Raw genomic sequence first — 13599 nt, forward strand, 5'->3', positions numbered from 1 at the left:
TTGTGGCTGAACTGATGGCACAGGACAGATGCAGACTCTGTGGTGCACAAATGTTGTGCTGAGAATAGCAGGGATCTCTGGAGATCAGCTGAGAAATGGTGAGGATTCCAGAGGTATCGGCTGAAATGGCATGAGATCCTGACCATGTTTCAAGTAGGATGGCTCATGATTTTCCAAATCTCCTTTTCAAGGCAAAGGTACAGAGAAGGATTTGTACCAGAGTGTTGCAGGATTTTAATTTTGATTTGTTCCTAAAGGATACAGATATCTAAATACAAGCTCTGGGGACACATTCCTCTAGGGGCAGCAGGGCAACAGCGGAAGCATAAGCTAAGTAGAATTACACACTTAAAATTTAATCATACCAATGTGGATCAAAGGGGGAATGCTTCTTTTATGTTTTCAGTGTATTAGAAGATAGGACCTAATGCCCAATTAGAGCTGATGTCGCTCATAGTAATGCATCAATTAAAAAGCTACAAATGGTTCCAGTCAGTTTTGCATCATTACGCTGCTCAGAAATCCCCTGCCAATCCCCTCCAACGTTTAGTGGTTCAAAGCCACTCAGTACTGCAAAGCTTGTCCCAGAGCTTCTCGTTTTCTCTGCTTTCCCTATGAGTCAACTGTTTAAGTATGATACAGGTCAACTATTTATATTCTCTCACACCATCGCCTAGCCTCTTGAAACTTGTCAGTGCCCTCTGCAAGCTCTTTATTTCCAGTATCACTCTGGCAAGTTGCTGCTACAGTGTGGAGAGTCTCCTTCCTCATCACAGAACGAGTGAAACAAGCAACACAAATAGTTAAAAGCAACTGAAGTGTTACCAGAGACTCATTTCAGATTCAGGACAAAGGCTAAGCCTAAAGGCTATAAAGGCTAAGTAAATCGATAAGGTGTTTAAGCAATCACAACGGCATTTGCAGAGCTTTAACTCTATGCATTTACATTTTGATTGCATCCATGATCACTTATTCTTGACGGTGAAAAGAAACGGTTCTTTCATTTTCCCCTTTGATTTGGTTCCCTGTGCTGAACTCTCTCAAATTGCATAGATGGCACAATTGATAGAAGTACAGAATCATGGCCTCATTGTAGGGAAAGAGACTGCGAGTGAAGAGAGCAATCGTGGCTGGGCTGTGTATTTTACAGCCTTGCAGATATGCTAAAGGAGGTTGCACGCAATGGCGAATGTAAATTCATCAGACCTTGTTTAATTCTGCATGAGAATATGGCAATCAGATGGTGTTTTTTCCTGCCTTGAACACGATAGAAGTCTTTCTTCTGCTGTTCATTGTATGAAGCACTGAAGTTTTAAGATTTCAAGCTGCTGGATGAGAGAAGCTTCAGTTAAGTTGGTTTTGAATGTCAGCTGGAAAGTGTTGCCTTAGATCCTCGTAACTACAACCACCTTGTTCTGCAAGGGTGAGTTGTTTCTTTTAAATGAGCATTGTTGTATCATATGAGATGAAGTTTTTTCAATTTCTAGTTTTGATTAGGGAAAATAAAAAGTCTGTCAGAACAGAATCTATTCAAGATTCTGGGATCATTATTGATCATCCAAACTGCCATCCCACAACAAAATGATAAAGCATCACTGGTTTGTTTTGAATGGCTGTGAAAGAAGGTGTCTAGAAATCCTGTGGGCCTGTAGAGGACCAGAGACCTCCCTGACATGTTAAATGGCAACAGAGGTGAGTTAATACTGGTTCAAGTTCTGATGTCCAAGTGGAGGCTTGCTGGTTAAAGGAGAGTTAATATCAGCCAGGGAGCCATTGCTAAATAACATCTGTGTGGACATCAGCAGCATACAGGGAGACAGAGGGAGGGATCTGGATGCTTTCCAGCTTTCTATCTTACAGATTTCTCTGCAATGTTAGAAAGAGTCACTAATGCCTGCTCTGAATGCATGAAGTGATTAGGAGAGGGCATAGCTACAAGCCAGAAAGATAAAAAGGAGAAAACACATGAAAGCAGTTCTGGGATTACTCTTCTGTTGTGTTTTCATGATTTAAATGTCTGTAATGTGCCCCATCCTGGAAGGAAAACAGCTAACAAGAAAGAGTCTTAACTATAAGCTGGAAAGGTAAAAGCTGGGGACAGATATAACTGGTGCTGAAGAAGACCTAGTATCGTTTGAATCATTTAAAACTAATTTCTAATGATTTTCAGGCTTGCCAGCAATTCAGGTCTGTTATTTTAAAAGCAAGTAACTGATGTCAGTATTGCCTATAGTGCCGAGACCAGTGAGATCAGAAAAGTAGTGATCATATATATTACTGTGCGGTTCCCTCAACCCTTCTGTCTTCCCAGCCCACTAACTTTTGCCGTTCTTACATGACAGGAGCACAGTGGGAAACTGATAGCAATTTTTAAAGCCACTGTCTCTCCAGACTTTCCCAGTTTGTTCTCTCTCTTCACAAGGTACAAACTGCTAATCCGATGTCATCTGAAAGACAATAAATAAAATTTTCACAAATAATATTTGCATTTATGATCTTCCTTTAGCTCACTGATCCCATTTGATTTTAAAATTAGGCAGGAGAACCTATTTCTTGTACAGAGATCTTTTTCCTAACCCTCCTGTCTTTAGACACTGGCCCCGAGGAACTGAACTACCTTGCCTTCAGATGCCTTTCTGAAGGAAATACAAAGATTCAAAGAAGTACGTCTTTTGTTTGACCGTGTGCCGTGGTTTGATTGTTCTGCCCCATTTCTGTCACCTTGAAGTGGTGGAACAGAAGCCTTAATGGTGAGGAGCACTAAGTTGCAGGATCACCTTGCAAAAAATATATCTGGAGTCATGGTATCTGAAAAATAGCTGAAAACCATACAAATCAGAGTAACCGTGTGTTGGCATGAGCTGCTGAGGACAGTAAGTGCAGGTAACCGTGGCAAGGGATGGATGGACTTATGGGGTGTCACTTAAGTCCAGAGTCACTGAAGGCTGTTTCTCTGTGGAGTAATGAGTTGTCTCCACAACTTCTGTGTGTACAATTATGGGGGCTGTAAAACAGAAGAGAGTACTGCCTCTCAGCGTCATGGTTGTGAGAGAAAATGTATGCACATGTGTAGAGGGACTCCAGCACATCAGCAAAGAGGTGGAAGGTGTCCTTTCTTTTCTACCGCGCTTCCTCCTATGGAAAGTCTGCCTTAGACAGTGAAATACTCCAGAGAGGATTACCTCTTTATTTTTGGATTGGTTAAAAATCTTTCTCTTCCTCTGGTTCATGAAGGGCAGATGGGGCTTTAGAGGACAGAAGGGGGAATGCTATGAGCCAACAGACAGATGTTAATGAGCTGGGTGACCCATTTGTTTTTAGTTTTTTGGTAGTATCTTACAACTATGATGTTATGATATCTTTAACACCTATTTAATGATAACCATCCAATTTCCAAATTAAACTACCTAAATATCAAACTATACCAGTCCTTGAATGTTTGAGACCAAACCAGCTGGAGATTTAGTCTGCAGCCTGGACTGCTGAGTAATCCACGCTGTGTTATAACACTGTTCCTCTCAGCCCCTGCTCCCAGCTCTTACCTGAGGAGTGGGGAAGCTCATTTGCTCAGTAAAGGCAAGACATTTATTCAAGCACAAAATTCTTTTAATCACAGTGTTTGACCATTCAGCATATTCATATCTTAGTTCCCAATGAGAAAAGAACAGCGCTTGAAAATTATCCTAAAGGGCTAATAATACATTCCCAAAAGGTGGACTGTTTCTATAGTTGCAATGCTTCCTCGATTTTTGACCAGCTAGATGTTCGCAGCTTGTAAATATGCAATGGGTTACGCATCAAGAACTCCAACCATTTTGTTAATACCTGAGGGAAAGATGGCATTTGTGTTTAAAGGCCTGATTTTTCTAACAGGGGAGTTGAAGTGGTTTCAGCAGGGGTCTGACAGATCAAAGGTATTGGATGCAAATGAACGTGGAAATCAGCAGAGACCGGGCTCCCTAAGTTTTAAGGAAGAGAGAAATTTTTGTTGTCTCTATGGGATGCCACTGCTTTGCTTCCTTTTGATGACGATTGCTGGAACATACTGCCAGACAGAATGATATTTGGTATTACCTAATTTGCACAGCAATGCAAAATCGTGGTTCTGACACACTTCATATTTTATAAATCCTCTACACATTCAGTTATTTTTTAATCTTACTAGGCTTGCTGTCGAGTTGATGTTTAAACCTGTCTTTTATGTATTCTTAATGAATCTAAGTGAGGATATAACTGATGAATTCAGCCATCTGTGAATCCATGTGATGGTGGTTGAAATCAAACTTTAAATATTATGTGCATACGTTTTCTGCCTAGTTCTTGACATGTCGAACCCTTATCAAAGTAGGATGTAGAGAATGGATTTTCTGAAGGTTACGGAATATTATTTCGAAATGCACTGTGGGTTTCTGCACTCCTGGGCAAAGGTAAAGTTTGATCCTTGAGCAATCCCTAGTCATGGGTTAGTCTTCCACAAAATTCTGGTAATAATGAATTAATTGAATGGCATGGAATTAAGAACAAGCACATAGCGCTTGTCATTATTGTAGCTCATTGGCATTACTTGCTGGTTTTCATCATCATTTCAAAATGCGTTTTAGCCTTCTTGTATTGTCCTAAATAATAGTGCTAGTAAATTATACCAGCAGAAGATCATGCAAGAAAAGGTGACAGTCCCTCAAATAAGCTTCACAGTGCTCTTACGATGAAAGAGCATTATTTGCCTCAGAAGAACCTTGTTGATGCATTATAGCAAGTGTTATTTTTAGATGAATAAATTAAGAAACAAATAAGTGATTTGCCTGAGTCATACACTGATGTTGTAGCAGGGAGATGTCTACCACAGAGATATCCTGACTCCCATTCTTTATTACAAGTAAAAGGTTTTTTTTTTCTGGAGCAGGCTAGATTCTGACCTGGGCCTGCCTGTGACTGTTGTCCCCTTCAAACTCCTTGCAGAAATGTCTTGTGAGACTCTGTCTCAGAGGAAAGAGGATGGTCTTTGATTGAATTTGACAAGTGCCTACTTTCTCTCTTCCCAAGGGAACTAAAAGAGAAGATTCAGCCTGAGATCTTAGAACTGATCAAGCAGCAACGTCTCAATCGACTTGTGGAGGGCACCTGCTTTAGGAAACTCAACAGTCGGCGTCGGCAAGGTACAGCTCAGACTGCTTAGTCTGGCTTTTTATTGTCACTTTTGTCTAAAAGTTGAGATGAGGAATACCACTTTTACTGGCAAGATCCTTGGTTATAGTGCTGTCTTGACTGCTTTTACCAGGGGGCATCTGAAAGCATCTCCTAGTTACAGTTGTTGTAGGATTTCCTGTAGTTCCCTGGAACTGGTTTTGGCTTCATCACACAGATCGTCTGGAACAAGTCCAGCATTTGCCAAAAATCTCAAGCAGCAATCTTGCACTCTGAACTGAGTATTTTGATTTCTGCCTGGATGTCCAGGCTTCTTGTTCATCTCAAAACAAAACCTCTGCCTCTGCAGGAATAGCACGCGAAACTTGGTGTGGCCAGAATTTGAATCTCTCAGATTTGGACCACCATGTGATGAGCTCATTCTGCACCCCTCCCTCTAGTACTCCCTGTCCTTGGTTTCTGTCTTATATTACCATATACATTAAATATATTATGGTGTTTAAATATACTTTTAAAAAGCACTTAGATCAGTAATTTGTGTGCCTTCAGATGAATACTTGATTGACATGAGAAGATTATTTTCCCAATCCTATGAGTCATTGCTCAATGCTAGATTTACAGCTCATTTTATACAGTTAAACTCTCTATGTTTTTTTTTTCCTCCCTCAGAGGCACACTTCTTTCTCCAGACAAAATAACGGGACATAGTGTAAATTCAGCAGATTAATTAGAAGCTGTATCCAAAAATTTCCCCTAAAAACCCTCATATTGTGAGGATTCAGATTGCCATTTGTTTTCCACTGTAAATACAAACTAGAAAGTTACAAAAGCTGAGAGTAAGAACTGACAAAGATACCCTCAGATCAATTGGGGAAAACTACTTTCTTCACAGAGAGAAGTATCCCTGAAATGCCTCCTTCCTTAGAAACAAGGAGGAAATTTTCCTTGATGTAGGGAAGTTATTTTGGAAAATTTCAAAGCCTTTGTGAAAGGGTTGAGTAGCAGAAAACTTTTGATGCAGCTTTATGTCCCCTATGTCAAGCCTACAAACACCTATGAAGCCCACTGCATAGCTTAGGGAAAGAGCATTAATATTCCACTGCGACTTTCTATACAGATTTCCTAGGGAGGCATGATACGTGTTTTCCCTTCAGCAGCTTATTCACAGAGTGAAAGTAGCTAAAGTAATACATAGTTTGGTTTGGCTATCAGTCGTGCGGGTCGTTTATTTTATTCCTCTCAGAGCCTTAATCCAAATGACTGAAATTCTAGGGAAGGAGCAGGGCTTGCGGCAAACCCTTCTTCTTTTGGCAGATTTCCAAGAGGAACACAGACTGTTTATTTTTTCTTAAACTGTTGTTAGTTCATGATTTATAGGAGCAGAAGCCTTAAGGAGTATAAATTCGTTCAATTTATATGAGTGGAACTGAAGTTAAAAAAAGATATTTAAAAAAAAAAAAAATCAACATAATCTTCTGGTCCATGGTTGAGAAGGTGGCTATGTATCATGTATCATGAAGGGAATTGTGTAGGCCACCAGATTAATTGCTTTGATGTCATATTTATACAAGGTCAAAAAAGTTCACGATCCTTTGGAAACAAATAAAACACATGACCATGCCTCAAAGAAATTGATCTTCTCTGAAATATACTGGGTTTTGTCAGATACAAGCCCATTAAGGAGGGCATGTTTCCACATGCCCTTGAGAGTTGCGTGTGCTTTATGTTAGACTCCCTGTATTCCCTGAAACAGAAGTGTAAATTGTCCCCCTGGGAGGGAGGGAGAAGACACAACTGTTACAGGAGATGATGATTCTTGAGGCCACCAGGACTAAACTCAGTCAGATCTAACACTGTGCAATCTAATGAAGCAGCAAGTATGGTTTGCAAATACAAACATGTTTGACATATAAGCCATTCCATTGGGATCCTTTTTTAGGTATATACAGTGCCTGGCACAGTCCAAATAGCAAATAGTGGCAGCTGGCACAAAGCAGAAGCAGCTTGAAATCAGTCTTTATCCTTCAGGGTCTCCTGTACCCTAAGCAGAGCAAGCTGTACGACCAGAGCTTGCTGTCATGATGTCAAGATGTCATGATGTCAAGAACTAGGAGGTGAAGTGAATGGAGGACCAGAGGTTTAGCTAGTGATGCTAAACATTGGGACAGTCAAGCTTTCAGACAATTCCTCTGAATGTCCTGATCGAAATAGCACAAGTCCCAAATTCCTGAGCGTGTCTTCTGCTAGCCTTCCCCCACCTCTCCATCTCCTATTCCCCAAACCACCTCTGTGTACATGTACCCTGTGCTACCTGGGGGTTCAGGAGCCCCATCACCTGCCCACTGCTCCAATTGAACTCACTTTTCATGGAGTATTACCAAGGCCCTCAAAGGGCTATGGTCCATCCAGGTTTATATGGAGCTGAAACAGAAATGGGGAATGCTGTGAGGCATCACAATTTGCCTGTTATGTGTCAACCTACTTGTAAGAGTAGTAAGATCAGGTAGGTGGTTTACTTTAGTATTTATACCGCTTCTGCTACCTCTCCTATGATTCTTTTTTTTCCCTTGAGACAATCTTGGAATAAATGTCGCAAATCTACAGATTGTACAGGAAGAACCTGAACATGCCCTACACAGGATTAAATTGCCCATTTAAAAAATAATTAACAGGCATTATGCCATGATAAAGACTCCCAAGCAAACTTCTGTTAAGACTGTTGTTTGAACATGTGGTAGGACACACATGGTTAGTCACAAGAAGTTGAAAAAATTGACTTACAAAAAAATGAGCAGGGAGTTTACAGCCTCTTATGGCCTTTTGAGAAGAGGTGAAACACTTTCATTTATACTTGGCATTGGAAAGCCTGCCATCCAACACTTGGGGGATGCTGAAGGTTAAGCTGTGAGGTATCTGTAGTCAGATCTCTGTCTTTTGTATTTCAGCACAGGATTATCGTATCAGCAGGATCTCTCTGTAGCTCAAATTCAGAAATATCGTTGTTGTCCCAGCAGGTTCCTTAGCACTTTCAAAGAATACGTGGCCTTTCCTTTGCAAGGTTTCATAGGAGAACTGCAGCACTAACTCCTGTTTTCACTAAACATTCTTAATCAGTTGGAAATGAAACAGCAAAATCTAGCTTGCCCTTCTGGTCATTGTTCAACAGCAGACCATGAAGCTCTGCAAATCCCCACTTTGTTCCTTGACAGTGGACATCAACTGACAGATAGACCTCTTCAGCCTTCTCCTTCCTTAGTTAATTCCTAAAAGAAAGGGAAGAAGACTAAAGCGAAAGCCTGCAAAGCACTTTATAGCCCCAAAAGTTATTATTTCCAGTAGAGCTAAGTAGCAGATAAAGGTGTTTTATTGAGGATAATAGATACTTCTGATGCTGTCATCCAGTACACTTGTAGTTTATTTTTCTCGGTGCTCTCTTGGAAATAAATTCCCCTTTTAGCTTTATAAAGATTATAGAGAAATTGCATGTTATTGAAGTGTTTTTGCAGCCAAAGATGAGGTTTCCTGAACAGTAGCTTTTGGAAGGGAAGGGAAGCCGGGTGATACACACCATTAAATTAAAAACACAAGGCACCATGGAAGTAACCTAAAAAGAGAAAGCTTAAATTAAAACAAAAAATACAAGTGAAGACAGGTTTTCCATCTCTTGCTAGGGTAAGTAACTCACGCCTCTGAACAAGAACACACACTTTGTCTTTTTTCTGACAATCCTCTTTGGTACTGCTGCTCCATCCCACCCTCCGTAGTCCCATAAAAAATGATCTGTGAGTTCGTGACTTGCTGAGAGGAACCTGTTAACCAAATCTGCCTCCAGCATTGCCACAGGTCAGTTATTCGCCAGTCATTGGCAGGGGTTGCTGGCTTTCATCTAAGCAGTTAAGACCAGTTAGAGTGAAAATGCGTCACTAGGATTGTATTAGAGAAAGACAGCACAATGAAAGAAAAAGGCTAAGTCCATGCACATCTATCTGAAATCTACACAAATACCTGTGTTTTTGCTGGTGGATTTTAAAGTGTGTTCCTGTTGATAAATCTGAGGAAGGTTTTCTTTGAACAAAAAACTTCTGTAGTAATCTGTAACATATCTTGGGATAAAATAAATACTGTTAGACTTTTATTTGTGCATATCTGAGCTATTTTCTCCCCAGATTCTAACTATGGAGCACTTCTGTACTAACCACAGCACACACTTTACCTGGGCTGGCATTGTTAAGGGCATATGAGTCATTGGCCATTAATGCACTTGAGAACACACTATGTGAATGGCCAAGCACTCCATAGCCCATCAGCAAAATGTTCTGTGCCCTACTATTTGGGCACAGTTTTGAATATTACTCTTCTAGCCAAATTGTGGCTGATTTTGTTATTTGGGATTTTTTTTTTTTTTAACTTTATCTGTAATCTTCAACAATGTGCTGCGATATATTTAACCCACTGGCTGCTCTAGCAATTATCTGAAAATCAGAACAATTTGTATGAAACCTTTTCAGGTTAAAAACCGGAATGATTAATTCGGTTTCCCAAAGAAGATTCTCTAGAACCTTAATTTGATTGCATCAGTGGTCAGTGAGCTAAAAGACATAAGGACTCACCAGAAAGTTTAAATGATGTAGTGTCTGAAAACTGCAATGCAATCACAAGCCCACATCGTCTCTAAACACTCTGTGGTTAGCAGCTGCCCTCCCTACAGCTGCTTGCTCTGAGGAGTTTTACAAAGGCGGGTGTAATAACACTAGCCACAAAATAAGAGTTGTAGCTTATAGCAGGGACTGAGGCTTTGAGGCAAATTAGTAAGACTGGGCTTAAAACCAAAACAAACTCTGCTCCGTCCTGACCAGGCAGTTGCTCCTCCAGCTGTGCGCGTACACACGGATCTGCCAGATGTGCAGTACAGGGTCTGCTGAGAAATGCCTGTCCCGTCTTTAAAGCCTCTTGTGTCACTTCAGCTCTGCAGACTTGTGTTTAAGAGCTTTGGAGGGTTTGGAAAATAGTTTTTCCTTTGTTTTGTAAACACTGCTTTCTAATCACGGTAGAAAAGAGCTTTCTCTTTGTCTTTTTTTAATATATTTTATTAATTTAGAGCTGAAAGTAAATGCTGGCCACTTCCCACATGCTGTTCTGTAATTAAGGTTTCTTCACCCTTTTTGTCAGTGGAAGCAATTTTGTGTAATTTTTGACTGCAGCATTATTTTATACACCACTTCACCAGAAAAATTGTGTTCAGCACCTGCACTACAGTAAAATAACATGCATCCGATGTAAATCTGTTCCCCTCCAAGGCACTGGGATCTCACCTAAGTGGGATATTGTCTGATAAACTGTTTGTAACATCATGTACAGCTGAAAAAAACCCACCCCACCTGGTGAGGTGGTTGTAGAAGCAAGGGTTACTTCCCATCACTGATGTGCTGATCACCCTCCTTAGCCTGGCCGGTGCAGTCGTTTAGTGGCTGTGGCTGAGGAAACCTTATTAGTTCCATTTGTAGGTTTCGTTTAAGGGTTTCCCTCTTGACGGTAAAGCTGTGGTGCGATGGTGTTCATTAGTGAGCCCACAGGAGAATCACGTTGGACATGCTTCAAGTTACAGTCTATGGCTATTAGTTCTTTAATTAACCTTGGGTTATGGGGAATTGCTGTAAAAGGCCTTAAGAGCTAAGGTTTCTTCCTATAAAATCCATCCTTCCTAAAAACAAAGTAAAGGCATTTTCACTAAGGGGGTTTTTCCCTCTTTTATTATAGGAGCAGGGCATTGAAACAGGACCAGGTTACCAATGCACTATAACCCCTAGGAGGTTAAAGAGCCAAACTTTTTCAAACCCTTGCTAACAACACCAGCCCCATTTGTGCTAAATTGAAAAGAATTAATTCATGGTGGTTTTTTTTTCATTTGCACCATCTTCCAGGCCAGGTCATTGAGAAGGTAGTGAGACCATGTTGGCTTTAGTGAAGAAAAAAATATTGTTTTAATAATTGTTTAGAGTTGGAAAGGTATATTCCTTTGTACAACCTAATACACAATGAGGCTGCAGTTTAAGCTAGACATGAAAGCCTCCTGCTACGGTTATTAGAAGCTTTTCTTTAGGTAGGCAAGGGGGGCACGATGGACTACCATCAGATTCAAGGGGCTGTATTTTTTAAGCATCAGGTTTTGATATGGTTCTGGTAGAGTTCCTTGTCAAAGGCATGAATCTAGGAAAGTTTCACAGGCATCCTTCTGAGACACACAAACTGTCCAATGAGTTGATTGTGCGTGCGCTCTTCAGATGAGAGCCTACTGAATGAGGGCTCCTGCTTGCTCTAGTTTTAAATCCCTACAAAAGCTTTGCAAATGGGCTTTTCCTCTTGACCCCATGCTATGCAACATTGCGTGTACTGCTTACAGTCCAGGGATGCTTGTATTTCAGCAGCTCTTTCTGTATGTATTGCAAAATCATAATCTCAGGCTCTCTACCATAAATCTTTCAGAATCGTGCCTGTGAAGTAGATAATCAGAATCTTGTCCATTGCCATTTTTGAGCCTTTGCTAGCGGTTTGCAAGGTCTTTTGAAACCTTTCGGTAGAAGGGGCTGCATGCTTAGAAAGTGGCTTGAAGTGTGGGGGTTTTCTCCCTGCAAACATTTTTACCCACCATGACAAAGAAATTTAGAAGGGCATGTGGAAGCCCACTTTTGCCATTCAAAGCCGAATTGACTTTATCTGTGTTTTATTGCATTGCATTTTAAACAGCTGGCTGAGGGACTGGAGAGCGTCCTTTAGAAAGAAGTTGGGTCTTATGAAGCCAACGTTTTACTAACAGAGCCAAGAAGCCCTTGCTTTGCCAGCACCCCAGAGGAGCTCACATATGCTGGCTCTGGTGGTTCTACGGCTCCTCTGATGTTTTATCCGAACCGTGGCTCCATTCGCTCCCAGCGGTTGCAGCACCGCGGGGCTGTGTCAATGCTAACATTTCCCCTAAATTGTCCTTTAGGCTGCTGCTTGGCACAGCATCAGCGCCGCCAGCAATGAGAGAAGCACAGAGCCAGAGAAACCCTATGCAACACACACCCCCCACACCCCGCCGGGCCCCCAACTGGCAATTTAACATCTAGCCTTGCTCTGAGCTTTTGGAGATTTATAGCTTGGATGTAACAAGATCGTGTTTTTGACAGCTTAACATTATGTGATCTATTTATTAAATAGAAAGTGCTCTGACAAGGAAGGGTAACCTCCTTCTTGCCATTTCAGAAAGGGAATTGGCAAACACCACCCTTGCACGCTAGGCAGCATGGTGGCCTCGCTCTGCAAAGGTGATGTTCTTCGTGGGAGCAGATTTTAACAAATATCGTTAAGGAGAATTATATCCTGCGAGGCAGGAGGTGGCAGGAGATGTAAATATACATCTCCTAGGAAGGGCTAAAATGCAAACTGGAGTGTGACTGCGTGATCACACATAGATTTGGGACCATGCAAAGCACTGAGTTCTCTGCGGGACAATGGAGGTAGCGTCTGCTTTTCAAATCTTTGCGTGTTTATTATGTCCAGTCCCTCCATAAATATGGGGGTGTTCTCCCATGTCTATAAAAAGACATGAGTCATAATTTTCATAAAGTATGGGATATTTCAAATGTATCAGTTTTTGGGTGTCCCACACAAGACAGCTGGCAGGGTTTAATTTTCACATAGTGGGTGCTAAAAATGAAGCTTTTATGGGTACATTAAAGTTATCCACTCAAAGCAATGGTTACTTTGACAGTCTTCTGTCCATGAGGGTATATAATATCTTGTAAAACTAAGCCAATTGTTCCTTGCTAGTATTTATTGTGGAGCTATTGACTAAGTAAGAAAAAAAAAAGGTAGCTGTAATGCCAGCTTAATTTAATGAAGTAAAATTACTGAGCAAGGTCCCTGCCCTACTTTCCATACGCCCCACACATTTCTTCTTCTGAAGGAAAAAACACAGTCATTCCCTGTATTTCCGTGTTTGAGTAAGCTTGATATTGATAATTGCTATTGATAATGCTGATGAAAACATGTTAGTGACCTTGTTTAATGCATTTATTTTAACAGACAAATTTTGGTATTGTCGACTTTCACCTAATCACAAGGTCTTGCACTATGGAGACTTGGAAGAAAGTCCCCAGGGAGAAGTCCCTCATGATTCCTTGCAAGATAAATGTAAGTCATGCGCAAAGATTGTGCTACTTTTGCTTCTTTTATGCTAGTTCCTCTTTATAACTTGTAGTAGGTTTCTCTTAACACAGGACGTTATCACCAGCTCTGTTCATGGAGATAAAGAGCAGAGGACATTTCCCTCTGCATCCAGACACTGTTCTCCTGGTTTTGGCAAGTGTGTATGAGGCCTGAGCTCAGCTTTCCAATGAGTTAATAATTTCATTCAGCTTGGAAACGTCCTGCCTTTCATGGGGAGGAGCACAGTTTATTTTCATTGCTCATTTA

General features: G+C 41.0%; 1 protein-coding gene across 4 annotated transcripts in view; it reads left to right on the forward strand.

Moving 5' to 3' along the window:
• Positions 1-13599, forward strand: part of ELMO1 (engulfment and cell motility 1) — a 311581-nt gene that overhangs the window by 283231 nt on the left and 14751 nt on the right. For all 4 annotated transcript variants that reach the window (XM_063325494.1, XM_063325495.1, XM_063325496.1 and 1 more), the window contains 2 exons: positions 5044-5156; positions 13210-13317. In XM_063325494.1, coding sequence (XP_063181564.1) covers positions 5044-5156; positions 13210-13317 — 221 coding nt within the window. The remainder of the gene's footprint in view (positions 1-5043; positions 5157-13209; positions 13318-13599) is intronic.

This window comes from Chroicocephalus ridibundus, chromosome 2 (assembly GCF_963924245.1).
Source record: "Chroicocephalus ridibundus chromosome 2, bChrRid1.1, whole genome shotgun sequence".
Taxonomy (NCBI): domain Eukaryota; kingdom Metazoa; phylum Chordata; class Aves; order Charadriiformes; family Laridae; genus Chroicocephalus; species Chroicocephalus ridibundus.